General features: G+C 43.5%; 1 protein-coding gene across 1 annotated transcript; it reads left to right on the top strand.

Annotated features, from left to right (window-relative positions):
* The first annotated feature begins 884 nt into the window (after positions 1–884).
* LOC136545246 (carboxylesterase 15-like) lies at positions 885–2,358 on the top strand. Its single transcript, XM_066537291.1, has one exon. It carries the CDS (start codon positions 917–919, stop codon positions 2,036–2,038), a length of 1,122 nt encoding a protein of 373 aa, XP_066393388.1. The 5' UTR covers positions 885–916; the 3' UTR covers positions 2,039–2,358.
* Positions 2,359–16,246: the final 13,888 nt, after the last annotated feature.

The raw sequence follows: 16,246 nt of genomic DNA, 5'->3' as shown, positions 1-16,246 counted from the left end.
TGTTGCATGTGGATATTTCAAAACTAGATCGAGTGTTGCATCTCCGTCCTCTCGCCTTTCTGCTGTCTCGTCTCAGTGTCAGGCGTGGGAAGGCGGAGACAGTCCCCACTGGCATGGGCGGGCCCCACATGCTTGCGGGCGGGCATGAGCCGTGGTCGGCAGGCACGGGACTCGAGACAGGGGGCAGCGGCGAGGGCGTCCCCGTCGCTAGCGTCTGGACATTCGGGCGCTAGCCACGCCCTTTGGTTAGGGTCCAAAACCTACCTATTGGTGGGCCTCATTTGGAAAAACTAAATTATAGCTAATTGTTAGATGGGTGGTATGTATGATATTAATTGGGTATCCAAGTAAAATCTCAGCTAATTTTTGCAGCTAATTGTTAGCTATAAGTTCGTATTGCCTAGGATGAGTAGATTTTTTTATCAGAATATCACAAAAGACAAAATAGATTTTATCATGGCCTGGCCAATCGTGAATGAGGAACTTGTGCTATGGTATTCAGTGGATTTGTAGTCGTCATGGTCATGGACAACGTAGGCACGAATATGCACAGTTTTTTCTTTATGAGAATTACACAATACAACATTCACAAACAAACCCATATGAACGCACGTAAACCCTACCTCTATGAGTATCTTTAAAAACTGGACCGGCAAATTCTCGAGATTGATAAAGTCGTCACAGGTGTTTTGCTGTCGACAGGAATATCACCTACCATTAAAAACGCAACGCCGTTAAATCTTAGAATATTCGCTCGAGGAATTGAACTCTCATAACCCCTGGACTACGTGCCCTTTTGCGATATGCACAGTTGGATCACGGATGGCCTATATAAGAGGGCTAAGCTTAAGGTTTGCTGAATATCATCGACTTATAGCTTACATTACACACGTGGTTAATCTTCAATTGCACAATAATGCACGTTAACAAGGGCACGTCAACCATGCCGGCCGTCTCGGTTGCCGCCGGCTGCTGTCCCGCCTCTACGCCGGCGAACGAAGTCGTCGAGGACATCTTCGGCCTTGTGCGCATCCTCAGCGATGGCACCGTGGTCCGGTCGCCGGTCGGCCCGGTGTTCTGCCCGACCACCTTCCCTGAGAACCACCCTTCCGTGGAATGGAAGGAGGACGTCTACGACAAAGCAAAGAACCTCGTGGTCCGCATGTACAAGCCGTCGCCGGCCGGCGGGAAGGTGCCGGTGCTCGTCCACTTCCACGGCGGCGGGTTCTGCATCGGGTCGCCCTCGTGGGCCAACGTGCACGCGTTCTGCCTCCGCCTCGCCGCCGACACTGGCGCCGTCGTGCTGTCCGCGGGGTACCGCCTCGCCCCCGAGCACCGCCTGCCCGCGGCCGTCGACGACGGGGCCGCCTTCATGCGCTGGCTCCGTGCGCAGTCGTCCGCGTCCGCGAAAGCCGCCGAGGCCGACGCCGATGCCTGGCTCACCGAGGCCGCCGACTTCGGCCGCGTGTTCGTCACCGGCGACTCGGCGGGAGCAACCATAGCGCACCACCTCGCCGTGCGCGCCGGGGTGGCGGTGGCGGCCGACGACGCTGGTGAAGCCGGCGAGCAGGACCAGGACCAGGTGACGATCCGTGGCTACGTCCTTTTGCTGCCGTTCTTCGGCGGCGTGGAGCGCACGGCATCAGAGCAGGCGGAGTGCCCCGCCGGCGCCGGCGCCGGGTCGCTACTGAGCCTGGACGTGCTCGACCGGTTCTGGCGGGTGTCGCTGCCGGCGGGCGCCACCAGGGACCACCCCGTGGCGAACCCGTTCGGGCCGGACAGCCCCGACCTGGGCTCGGTGGACTTCCGCCCGGTCCTCGTGGTGGTCGCCGGCCTCGACCTGCTGCGCGACCGCGCCGTCGACTACGCCGAGCGGTTGGCCGCCATGGGCAAACCCGTGGCGCTCGCCGAGTTCGCCGGCGCGGCCCATGGCTTCTTCCTGCACGAGCCGGGCTCCGAGGCGACTTGCGAGCTGATACGGGCCGTGGGCCGGTTCGTCGACAGCTGCGTTATTTCAGCGTCCGAGGCTGCTGCTTGATTAATTAGCTGTGTGCATGTGTGTTTTTTTTAATAAAAAAAGCTGTGTGAATGTGGTACGAGAATTGGACCCCGGAGCGAGCTGCATCTAGACTGCGTGTTGCCTGCTTTGTGTTTGCACGAGTGCAATTTGGCTTTGTATTATCGTGTGTTTCTCAGGGTTTTTTAAAGAAAACATCAAAATTAACCGTGAGGGAGGATGCTTGTTGTTGATTCTGATGGCTTGCTTTCTGTTTTTTGGAGAGCTTAAAGGCGCGATTTGTAGCTCGGATATAGCCTGGCCTGGTCCGTCGTATGCAGCTCACCGCTCACGAGCCATTGGTTGGTTGCAGCACCTTTGGCTGGGCTCGGCGCATGCACCTGAGGAGGGATTGGTTGGTCTGTTTGATGATGTTTTGCCTGCTGTATTGTTTATTCGTGTTAAGTGCTACGTAATCTTGTGAAATGCAATATGGGAGTTAGAAGTATCTAAAAATTGTGATTCCAGTTTTGTTAGTTTTATCTTGTCATGCTCCAGCAAGGAAAATTGATGAACCTGGTATTTAGATGCTTTTTTTTGTGATGTTATGATTTAACCTTGTTTAATACTTGTTTTATTACAAAAATGAGTATGGCTATAATATGTATCTTCTGTGTACGAAAATTTATTATGGCTTTCTGGTGACTGGTAGAAGCTAAGAGAACATTTCCTATTTGACACTAGAAAAAATACTGATTTCTTATTTGACACGCAAACTCAAATTAATTTCTATTTGTCACAGTTTTTCTTTCTTAATTGAGATTTCCATTAGTTCTGTGAGGTAGCACTGTTAGATCTCCTAATGGGGCAACAGAAAAAATCTGAAATGCCCTTTGAGCAAATAGAAGGCAGGAATCGGGGAATCGGCCATCGGGTTTCTCTCACGGCTCTTCTGTCGCTCGCCCGTCGTAACCCTAGACTGGGGCGGCGAGTTGTCAGCAATAGCCAACAAAAGGAAATGTCATAACTAGAAAAAAAAATTGTAGGGGTAAAATGGTCTTTTTCTTTAGGACTTAACACCGTTATAGCTCAAAACTAATGGAAGTGTTAAATAGGAAAGAAAAATTTGAGATAGTGATAGATAGGAAAGAATTTGAGTTTGAGTGTCAAATAAGAAAGCAGTATATTTTCTAGTATTAAATAGGAATTTTTCTGTTCGTTGTATCCCCATCAGACTCGCGCATATGCATGTTGTACGAACTGATGCTTACCCTGGCTCCCGAGAAACGAAACTGGATTTCTATTCTCCGGAGCCTGTCTCCCAAGATCGAGCCAAGCGGTATTGAGAGGAGAACCAATCATGTTCGAAGAGCATCTTCAGCAACACTACCTATCCCCAATTTTAAGTAGTGGAGGACAAAAAAATCTACTCCAGCAAACTACCTACTAGACCCAGATTTGTTGGCTACCCAAATTTCCCTCCCACTACCCATTCTTGTCGGGCCAAGAGGGACTACCCAAATGCGAATGAACCTGTGGTCCAGTGGTAGGGCTGTCCAGTGGGACACTACCCACCATGGTGATCGCACCTTTTTTGAAATTTTTTCATAATTTTCAGGCTACACGCACGCGTGCGCATTTGGTGGTACTGCACGTTTCCCGCGCACCGGAGGCGACGCCTCCATATCTCTTATTTGCATGTGTACGAACGCGCACGCGTGTGTGTGCGTGTGATGTGAGTGTGGAGTTTGTGGGTTATGTGCGTCCAAGTTGTACATGATAAAAAAGTGGGACTACCCAAATTTCTGTTCGGTCTTTTCTCGTAAAGGCGTGGTCGTCTTCCTCGCATCCGTTCGGCTACGACCTTCGCCCTCCTTTGTCGGACTTCCCTGCCGGCACCGCCGGACCTCCGGGCCACCGGATCTGGTCCTCCACCACAGGCGCTGGCCCTCCTCTGCCACCTAACCGCGACCTATGCCCTCCTCCTCTACCTAGCCACAACCTACACCCTCCTCCTCCGCCCAACCGCCGCCCTCGCACTACTACACATATTCTTTTGTGAGGCGTTTCCAAATGGGGCTCTAAGGTGGGCGGCCTGGTTGCCCGCCTCGGTTATTCGAGGCTGGGCAACTGGGCCAGCAAGCGCCTCGGTTAATACTTAACCCTTCAATACGATGTCGGATGAAAATAATTTTTATATGTAAATTGTAGACCTCGATGAGATCTACAACTTTATAGTTTTAATTTTTTTCTTTTGAGGACAGTAAGATGCTCGAAAAAATAATATAAAATTTCAGTACCATAATAATCGCCTACTAGCGCTTGCCGCATTAGAGCACTAATATATTATTTGTATGGAGTTAAATGAAAATACTTTTTATATCAAAGTTGTAGCTCACAATGAGATCTACAACTTTGTAGTTTTAAGTTTTTTCATTTGAGGACGTTAAGATGCTCAAAAAAATAATATAAAATTTCGACGCCTCCCGAAAATATCAAAAGTTACTGTTCATACACCAAAACCGCCCAGAACCAGCCCAGGGTTGAAAGTTGAACGGTTTCGAGAGTTGGAGGGCCAAAGTTATCCGGTTTTGGAGTTTGAGGTTGAAATCCGGACTTTGACGAGAGTTCAAGGCTGTAAATTGGATTTTACCCTAATAATAATAATGACTCATTTTGTGCAAGATGTTTAAAAGACATGCATCATAGATGCATGCATGGATGTGGTTAAAAGGCAGATAAACATGCATATGGATGAGATTAAGCATCCACAATAATACCTTATAATCCAAGACAAATTTGAAACTTTGATGCCTTGTATTTTAGTCTGCTTTGAGCAGCTTTCTATGACGAAAATAAACTATGATAAATGTGACTTGCTATCACTTGACTTCTTCCAGTGTACGGGCATTAGTTGTGGTCACTTTCCACGAATGTGGTTGCTTTACTGTAGGCTAATAATCACCTAGCACTCCCCAGTCAGTCAGCAGTCACTCGTCAACACGTACGCTGAACACTCCACCCAACTATATAGGAGTATTCATTTACATTTATTCTCCAAGGGTAATTAATGCGCCTGTCGCTCCTCACGGATAATAATTATCTCTTTATCAAAAACTAGTCTCGATCAGGTGCATATATTCTAAGATTTCGGCTGTTCGTTTCGGCTGAATTAAGCCATGGCTGAAAATACTGCGGGATGATTTGATGTGAGAGAAAAACGTTATTCAAGCCGTGGATTATAAGCCAAATACGAGCGAATAAGCCGAAACAAACACGCTGAATGACGATCCCCGTAAAAGATGCAAAATGATCATAGCGTGATCAAGAATTGGGCAAGGCCAGTTACTGGAGACGCCACTCTCATCACCCAGTTTTGAATTACACCCGATCATTAAAAAAACTAAAGTAACTCCTAAATTCGTATCTACACTCCTCGACTTGGCGTATAACAAAGGTACCCCACTGCAAAGTGCCACTTTGCAATTTTCAAATTCCTATTATTAATACTCCCTCCGTTCCAAATTATAAGTTGATTTGACTTTTTGTTCACTCATTTTGCTATGTATCTAGACATGTTATTATATTTAAATGCATAGCAGAATGGATATACCAAAAAAGTCAAAGCAACTTATAATTTCGAACGGAGGGAGTATATGTGAAAACTATACATGTATGTGTGAACACATGGTGGAGATGTGCCCATGTGTGTGTGATGAATGATTGACACATGTGTGAGAGGTTTGAGGCTTTCCCGCTTGATTACGCTAATGGCTAACTGGAGGTGTTGTGTTGCGTTAAGTGTGTTGTCACTATGTAAAAAAAACACATCACAGACGCGCGTTTAGGGTCATTACATACGCGTTTTTGCACGTCTGCCATAATGCGTCTGTAATAAGGTCCGCGTCAAAAGCACGTCTGTAATAAGCTTCTACTACAGACGTGTGTTACCAGCACGCGTCTCTGTTATACAAGCACGCGTCTGTGATTAGGCTATAGGACAGACTGGTCTAGTGAAGATGCGTCTATACTAACCCTATCACAGACACATATAGTCAAAATGCGTCTGTGACTTCCCCTTATCATAGACGCGCATAACCAACACGCATCTGTGATACCGAACTAAAAAACAAAAAAAATCCTCAATGCCAGGCTCTGGAATGGCTGTTATTACATACTAGAATACAAACATGACATCCAAATAGTAGCCATTGATAAACTTAGTACCATTGTACTATCTAGTGTAGCAAACACTATCATACTTAACCTAGAATATTTTAGTACAATAGATATGCATGAAGTTAGTAGGAATCCAACATATACAGAAAATGCATACTCAAACAAATTAACAGATCAAACATAGTCTATCCATGCATGATCACTTGAGTTAGTGTATCACTTTGTACTTAACCAATAGATGCTTTAGCTTTGTAAGATCTTGGCATGGTTTGTTATTTGCTGCCACTATCCTGCAATGTAGAGTAATAAAATGGAGTGAAGCATGTAAATGCAACATAATTAGAGTACTATTCATCTATCTATAACTATAATGCAAACACAAAGATTACTATGCATGCATTCTTAACCAGACTTAGAAATAACCATTCTACACTAATGTCCAGTACCTAGGTGCATCTAGTTACTGTTGTACTTAGCATCTATAAGACACAATAAGAAGGCCCAAGCTTTCTGAATTATTAGTACTGCAGTGCTATGATCAAGAAGCATAGTTCATTGTAGTGGTAAACTTTAGAAGGCGCAAGTATTAGCTTCCATGTTGAAAAACATGACAAGAGTAAATAATTTATCAAAAATTATTGTGACAATTCTATCATTCTCTCAGAAATATAGAATTTTGTCTCAGATTTTCTACAATCCTTGAGGAAGCTGTTGATATCAGTGCAACCACGAACTTCAATCTTAACTCATGCTAATTTAGTGCAAAACAAGAAATGACAGATGAAGCACATTGGAGCTATCACTAGACCAAGATACTCACATGAGTGAAGAACTTAGATGCACTTAGAGGTATACAGATGGTAGTCCTCCAATATGAAAGAATACAGAAAAAAATGAAAGAATCAGCTGATGCACTTAGATGACACTACCATAAGTTACATGTGCTAAAATCATTCTCTTAGTTACCTTAGTGTAAGAATCCACTAATGCAAGGTCTTCCTTTCTTCTAAAGCATCATCAAATCTTGATTTGGCTTCCAAGTTCTTCAGATGACACCTACATAGCATAGTAAAAGTAGGCAGCTATGTAGAGGCTACAGTCCACATAAAGGATAACTGAAAATATGAACTAGGAACAAAGATGCATAATTGAACTTGCAGGTATTTTACAGATCTTGTATGGAGAGGCTGCAGTTAAGCCTTAGCTGCAGTCCACTGCTCCACCAGTTTCTTTCACAACTAGAAGACACACTAATTAGTAAGCAACCAAGTCAGCAAGTTGGAGCAGCCCACACTGTAAGCAGAGTTCCAAACTAGTCCTATTGCTCTTCCTAAAATGCTCCAAAAGAGCATAGCTCCAAACTAGTAAGCAATGTAGATGATGGCAGCCATTTTATTTAACTTTCCTAGGTAGGGAAAAAAGAATCTCTACAGCCTGTACTATGCAGAGATGGCATGTTATATTCGACAAATTAAGAAGAACCCAGATATACAACACGCCTAGGAGTATTATGTCAGGATACACAAGTGGTTGACATGTTATATTTGACAAATTATAAGCAGAAGGCAAGGCCATCCAAGCTGTGAAAAGCATACCTTTTCAGTGGTTGACATGTTCAGTATGATGATCAATTTTTATGTCGAAGATATCATGCAGCAAATCATTGTCTTGCACAAACAAAGAGAAACTTGAACTTTATTATTATTCTCAAGAAAAAGTGCTTGTTAAGTGAATGTAGGTTGTGGACAATAGAAAGAAAAAGCACTAGAGAGATAACATCACTTTCAGTATATTGTAAGCAACAAACAGAACTATTGAAAGTTCTCCACTCCTTCCTACTTTTGATGCATTTACTCTAGGGAACATTGATGTCATGGTCAATGGATATTGGTTCATCAATCTTAAATAAATATGGCAAGGACTCCATCAAGTTCAACATCTGTGAGCATGTATCTGACTGAGAATGTGACACAAGCAACTACAACCTATAGGTTTACATTACACTGAACCCATGAAATCTATAAATTCTACTTGAATTCACAAGCATACTTAAATTCATAGAATTGAACATAACTACAATACCAATATTTTTTTATAAGGTGTCAACATACCAACTAACTACTGACTAGCTTGTTTTTGAACCACAATTTTGAGTTTTCTCTGGCACATATAACTACAGATTGAATTCATGCAAAAGACCAAATCAAAAAAATGGTACATATAACTATGAAGATAGGATGCAACGGCTCTGACAAAAAATGAGTAATTAATCCATGTCAAGCACTCACCAGCATAATACTCCAGTCCCTGAAGAGTCAAATGCACCAAATCCCTTACTCCAGTCCCTAGTCCCTAACCCCAGTCCCACCAATCCCTTAATCCACTGAAGAGAGTAGATCTGAGAGGGTAAAGAGAGAACGCACCTCCCAATGGCAACATCACGAGTGCCTGAGAGACCCTATGGCGGCGGTGGCACAGGCGTCCAGAAGCCCTTGAGGGTAGGGGCAGCGGCGTCAGGGAGGACCATGGGGGTGGTGGCGCGGGTGTCGAGGAGGTCCATGGGGACGTGGACATTGGAGAGGCACCAGATCCACCACGCCGCCGCCGCTGAAGCAGAAGTCATCCTCCTTGGGGTCCATGGCGGTGTAGGGCGGTAGCATCTAGATCTGAGAGAGAGGAAAGGAGAGGGGGTGGAGGCAGAGCAGGAGAGGATGGGCCAGTGGACACGCCGATGGAGGAGAGGCTGGTGCCCGCGCCAATGGAGGAGAGGTTGGTGGCTGCATCGACGAGGAACCCTAATCCCACGGAAGGCAGAGAGAGGAAGACAAAGAGCGAGAGGAGGCTTGGAGGAGACACGAGGAGCGGGGCGGACGCGAAGTGCAGACGCGAGGGGGCGAACACGAAGTGAGGAGGGTGTTGGAGTCCACCGGATGGAATGTTTTTTGGGTCCATGAACCACGCCCTTGTCTCACAAACACGTTTTGAGCCCGCCGACTTTGCTACAGACCCACATTCCCAATGCGCGTCTGTAAACTCATACTATAGACGCATGTTTGTGCTGGTGTCTGTAGGTGACGTGGTGGATATGTGGTTTTTTACAGTGTGTGCAACATGTCTCTTAGCTTGTGGTGTGCAGGTGTGGAGCTCAGAGGCGGTGGTCGATGGTGAGGTGAAGGTCAAGTAGGGACGTGCCATGCCGATAGACTGGGAGCGGTGAAGGACGGACGTGAGGCTTGGACCAGGGACCAGAAGGCCGGGTGACTAGCTAAAAGGTCCTAATGGCTAGAGGGGGGTGAATAGCCTAATAAAATTTCTACAACAACACTTAACAAAATGATTAGACAATTATGAGGCGAAGCGAGTGTTGCGCTAGCCTACTCAAAAGCAAGCCACCTACCACAATTCTAGTTTAGATAGTGTTTATCCACACAATAGCAAAGACACTACCCTATGTTAGTGTGCTCTCAAAGACTAACTAAAGAGCCACACCAACCAAGCAAACAAGCTCTCACAACTAGTTACACTAAAGAGCTTGACAACTAGTTTGCGGTAATGTAAAGAGAGTGATCAAGAAGGTTATACCGTTGTGTAGAGGAAGGAACCAATCAATCACAAGGATGAATAACAATGAAGACCAATCACCTCGGAATCAATGATGAACACAATGATTTTTTACCGAGGTTCACTTGCTTGCCGGCAAGCTAGTCCTCGTTGTGGCGATTCACTCACTTGGAGGTTCACGCGCTAATTGGCTTCACACGCCAAACCCTCAATAGGGTGCCGCACAACCAACACAAGATGAGGATCACACAAGCTACGAGCAATCCACTAGAGTATCGTTTGGCACTCCACCGGGGAAAGGTCAAGAACCCCTCACAATCACCACGATCGAAGCTAGAGACAATCACCACCTCCGCTCAATGATCCTCGCTGCTCCAAGCCGTCTAGGTGGCGGCAACCACCAAGAGTAACACGCGAAATCCATAGCGAAACATGAACACCAAGTGTCTCTAGATGCAATCACTCAAGCAATGCACTTGGATCACTCCCAATCTCACTATGATGATGAATCAATGATGGAGATGAGTGGGAGGGCTTTGGCTAAGCTCACAAGGTTGCTATGTCAATGCAAATGGCCGAGAGAGTGAGCTTGAACCGGCCATGGGGCTTAAATAGAAGCCCCCACAAAATAGAGCCGTTATACCCCTTCACTGGGCATAACGCGGGCTAACTGGATGCTCCGGTCAGTTGACCGGACGCTGAGTCCCCAGCGTCTGGTCGCTCATAGTCAGCCACGTGTCCCGACTTCAACGGTCATCTGCCTTGACCGGACACTACGCCTGAGTTGACCGGACGCTGAACACCCAGCGTCCAGTCGTTTACAGTAAGGTTCCAAAACCAATTTTTGCCGACCGGATGCATCCGGTCATGCTTGACCGGACACAGCCCAGCGTCCGGTGCTTAACCCTAATCTCTACGCCGACCGACCACTCGATCGGACGCAGCCCTTCAGCGTCCGGTCGCATAGCGACCCAGCGTCCGGTCAGTTGACCGACGCCAGCATCATTTCAACCAACTCCATTTCACTTCTAACTTCTCCACCCTTGCTCAAATGTGCCAACCACCAAGTGTATCACCTTGTGCACATGTGTTAGCATATTTTCACAAACATTTTCAAGGGTGTTAGTTCTCCACTAGATCCTAAATGCATATGCAATAAGTTAAAGCATCTAGTGGCACTTTGATAACCGCATTCCGATATGAGTTTCACTCCTCTTAATAGTATGGCTATCAATCCTAAATATGATCACACTCTCTAAGTGTCTTGATCACCAAAACAAAATAGCTCCTACAAATTATACCTTTGCCTTGAGCTTTTTGTTTTTCTCTTTCTTCTTTTCAAGTTTAAGCCCTTGATCATCACCATGCCATCACCATTGTCATGCTATGATCTTCATTGGCTTCTCCACTTGAAGTGTGCTACCTATCTCATGATAACTTGATAAACTAGGTTAGCACTTAGGGTTTCATCAATTCACCAAAACTAAACTAGAGCTTTCAATCTCCCCCTTTTTGGTAATTGATGACAACCCTTATACAAAGATATGAATTAAAATTCAATTGAATCCATATTGCTTGTCCAAGCATATTTACCATATGTAAAAGAATATGGACAAGTTTCATGAACTCCAAATGGTAGCAATTGCTCCCCCTACATATGTGCTAAGAGTTTGGATTGAAGCTTGCACATATGCTTAGATAGGAAATATAGGAGTCAATGTCTACCACATGATGCTAAGGTATAAAAGATGGACCTTTGAAGCGTGATACCAATCAGAGTGCACCATTATACCATCCTTAGCACCATGGTTAGTTTAATACCACTTGGAAACACTTGGAAATGAAATCATTAGATATCCTATGCATGCTAGTTTTTTATTTCATCATTCAAACCGACAACTAGCATACACCACACAAGCATGGATATTTTTAAATTTAGAACTTATGCCATGCAAGCAAACATATGAAATGCACCATACAAGTTCATGAGCTTGCTCCCCCTACTTGTGTGCTCAAAATTTTAGTTGATCTCTTTCCATATATCAAGTCATATATCAAGATATTTTTATGTTTCTCTCCCTTTATGATATTTCTCCCCCTTTTTCACTATCTTTACTACTATCTTTGTTTCTCTCTCCCTTTGTCATCAATGACCACAAAGGTTCAAAATATAGATAGTATTACATGTAGGGTCGAGATTATCAATGTCAATCAATGGGGTGAGGATCATTTTCCCAAATTTGGTCCAATCTAGATCATTTGCCAAAGATATTTAACTCGGTTTGATCCAAGGACAAGCTTCTTCACGCCTCCAAATAAGGGTTATCTTGTACCATATTGAGTTAAACACTTATAGCTCATTTTCTAGATTAAACACTAGGTTTACAAGCCCATAAACATGTCATATGCTATCACTAGATCAAATCAAGCATAGAAGCAATAGTGATATCATATAAACATCAAATTCATTTGATTTTCATGAATGAGCCTAATAAAATAGAACCACTTGAAAGGTCCTAATAAAATTGAGAATGTGACTAGATGCACTAATCATGTCCTTAGCAAAGATGTATGTCATGCCAATCAACTTTTACCTTGGATTGCTCGAAGGAGAGGCATGTCATATGAGTGGGGGTGCATCAACACATATTTGAGAAATCCAATATGTTCAACTCATTCCTTAGCTTGCAAAACCTTTTCTCATCCAATGGCTTGGTGAATATATCGGCAAGTTGATCTTCGGTGCCTACACTCTCAATGCAAATGTCTCCTTTTTGTTGGTGATCTCTTATGAAATGGTGGCGGACATCAATGTGCTTTGTTCTTGCATGTTGCACCGGATTGTTTGTTAACTTGATTGCACTCTCATTGTCACATAGCAATGGCACTTTCTTGAACTTGATTCCAAAGTCACTCAAAGTGTCCTTCATCCAAAGTATTTGTGCACAACAACTACCGGCGGATATGTATTCGGCTTCGGTGGTTGATAATGCAACACTATTTTGCTTCTTTGATGACCATGAAACAAGTGATCTTCCCAACAATTGACATGTGCCTGAGGTGCTCTTCCTTTCAACCTTGCATCCCGCATAGTCCGAGTCGGAGTAACCAACTAGCTCAAACTTTGCTCCTTTGGGATACCACAAACCAACATTTGGTGTATGCTTCAAGTACCTCAATATCCTCTTTGTAGCCTTCAAATGACTTTCTCTTGGTGAGGCTTGAAATCTTGCACACATGCATACACTAAACATGACATCCGACCTTGATGTGGTCACATAGAGTAGCTTCCAATCATAGACCGATACAATTTTTGATCCACCATGTTTCCACTTGCATCACTATCCAAGTTGCCATTGGTTCCCATTGGTGTGCTAATGACTTTGCACTCAATCATGCCAAACTTCTTGATCATGAACTTGATGTACTTGCCTTGACTCACAAATGTACCATTCTTTAATTGCTTGATTTGAAGACCAAGGAAGTAACTCAATTCTCCAATCATGGACATATCAAACTCATTAGCCATCATCTTTCCAAACTCATCACAAAATTCTTGATTTGTTGATCCAAATATGATGTCATCAACATAGATTTGCAATACAAATAGATCTTTTCCAATCTTCTTGATGAAAAGAGTGGTGTCAACTTTGCCCATTGTGAACCCTTTAAAGAGTAGGAAATCCCTCAATCTCTCATACCATGCTCTAGGTGCTTGCTTCAAGCCATACAATGCCTTCTTCAACTTGTATACACGGTTGGGCTTCTTGTCATCTTCAAAACCAGGAGGTTGCTCAACATATACTTCTTCATTGATGTAGCCATTGAGAAATGCACTCTTAACATCCATTTGATAGAGCTTGATGTTGTGGGCACAAGAATAGGCTAGCAAGATTCTTATTGCTTCCAATCTAGCAACCGGGACATATGTTTCTCCAAAGTCAAGACCTTCAACTTGAGTATAGCCTTGTGCTACCAATCTTGCTTTGTTCCTTACTACTATCCCATCTTGATTTTGCTTGTTTCTAAAGACCCATTTGGTTCCAATCACATTGTGTCCCTTTGGTCTTTCTACCGTCTCCCATACTTGATTTCTTGTGAAGTTATTTAACTCTTCATGCATATCATTCACCCAATCAACATCTTTCAATGCTTCATCTATATTCTTTGGTTCAATGGATGACACAAATGAGAAATGCTCACAAAATGAAGCCAATCTTGATCTAGTTTGCACACCTCTAGAAATATCACCAATAATAGTGTCCAATGGATGATCCCTTGCAACATTGGTTGGTTGGAGGATTGGAACTTGATTGCTTGCACTTGCTTGATCATTGGGTTGAGATGATGTACTAGCCACTTGATCTTGTTCATTGTCATGAGATCCACTTGTACTAGCTTGATTTGTGTCATCTTGCACATTTGAGTTGGAGAGCACTTGTACTTGATCATCTTCATCATCATTCACTTGCCTAGGCCTCAATTTACCAATATCCATGTTCTTCATGGCATTTGAAAGTTGAATGCCTCTAACATCTTCTAAGTTCTCATTCTCTACTTGTGAACCCTTGGTTTCATCAAATTCAACATCATGAACTTCCTCAAGAGTACCGCTATCCAAATTCCAAACTCTATATGCTTTGCTTGTAGTGGAATAGCCAAGTAGGAATCCTTCATCATATTTCTTGTCAAACTTGCCCAATCTAGTGCCTTTCTTCAAGATATAGCATTTGCAACCAAAGACCCGAAAATATGCAATGTTGGGCTTTCTACCATTCAAGAGCTCATATGGTGTCTTCTCTTTCAATCGGTGACAATAGAGGCAGTTGCTACAATAGCAAGCCGTGTTGATAGCTTTGGCCCAAAAAGATTGACTCACATTGTACTCACTAAGCATAGACCTTGCCATATCGATGAGTGTTCTATTCTTCCTCTCAACAAGGCCATTTGATTGTGGAGTGTATTTGGCCGAGAATTGATGTCTAATTCCAAATTCATCACATAACTCATCAATTCTAGTATTCTTGAACTCACTACCATTGTCACTTCTAACTCTCTTGATGGTTGTTTCAAACTCATTGTGAATGCCCTTGACAATTGATTTGAATGTTGCAAACACATCACTTTTGTTCACTAGAAAAAATACCCATGTGTATCTAGTGTAGTCATCCACTATCACAAAGTCATACTTGTTTCCACCGATACTAGTGTATTGTGTTGGCCCAATCAAATCCATGTGCAATAACTCAAATGCTTTACTAGTGCTCATCATGCTTTTCTTAGGATGGGTGTTTCCAACTTATTTTCTGGCTTGACAAGAGCTACAAATCTTATTCTTTTCAAACACAACATCTTTCAAGCCTTTAACTAAGTCATGCTTAACCAATCTATTCAATTATTTCATTCCAACATGACCAAGCCTTCTATGCCATAACCAACCCATGCTAGATTTAGTGAATAAGCATGTAGATAATCTAGCTTCACTAGCATTGAAATCTACCAAATATATATTCTCATATCTAAAGCCTTTGAAGATCAAATTAGAGCCATCTACACTTATGATCTCTACATCATCTATTCCAAATATGCATTTGAATCCAAGATCACACAATTGAGCCACGGATAGCAAATTGAAGTTCAAACTCTCTACTAGCAACACATTGGATATGCTCATGTCATTTGATATTGCAATCTTACCAAGCCCTTTGACCTTGCCTTTGCCATTATCACCAAATGTGATACTATCATAACCATCATTGCCATTGGTGTTGATTGAGTTGAACATTCTTGCATCACCAGTCATGTGTTGAGTGCACCCACTATCAAGAACCCAATGCCTTCCTCCGGCTTTATAATTAACCTACAAAAGAAGATCAATTCTTTTTAGGTACACAAACTTGCTTGGGTCCTTGAAGGTTAGTCACTAGGCTCTTTGGTACTCAAATGGCTTTCTTCTTTGAGCCCATCCATAGTTTACCAATAAACTTAGCCTTCACACCATTTGTACCCTTAGTAAGCATATAGCATGAATCAAGCTTTATGAAGGATACATTAGCATTTTTGCTCTTGTTTTTGCATTCTTGCTCTTTGTGACCCACTTGCTTGCAACTAGTGCAAAACCGACCATTGTTCTTCACAAAACTAGTCTTGTGAGGAGCAAAGGCCGCCTTGCCTTTCTTGGGGGTATAGCCCAATCCCTCTTTGTAGAGAGAAGCTCTTTGGCTACCCAAGCACATAAGCAAGCGGTCCTCACCACCGTAAGCCTTAGCTAAGGTGTGAGTGAGCTTAGTGACCTCCTTCTTGAGGTTCTCATTCTCAACCACTAGTGAGGCATCACAAGTGAGACCATCACTACTAGATGAGGTAGAAGTGGAAGTGCTACAAGAAGGGTTAGTAGAAGCAACAATGATAGGCATAGATAGTGATTCATCAATTATATCACAAGTTAAACCTACATCACAAGTTTCAACATGCTTATTTTTATCTTGTTCATTAAGCAAAGTGGAATGA

The sequence above is a fragment of the Miscanthus floridulus genome, chromosome 3 (genome assembly GCF_019320115.1).
Source record: "Miscanthus floridulus cultivar M001 chromosome 3, ASM1932011v1, whole genome shotgun sequence".
In the NCBI taxonomy this organism is placed as follows: domain Eukaryota; kingdom Viridiplantae; phylum Streptophyta; class Magnoliopsida; order Poales; family Poaceae; genus Miscanthus; species Miscanthus floridulus.
The sequence above is the reverse complement of the archived record's forward strand: the minus strand, read 5'-3'. Positions and strand labels throughout refer to the sequence as shown.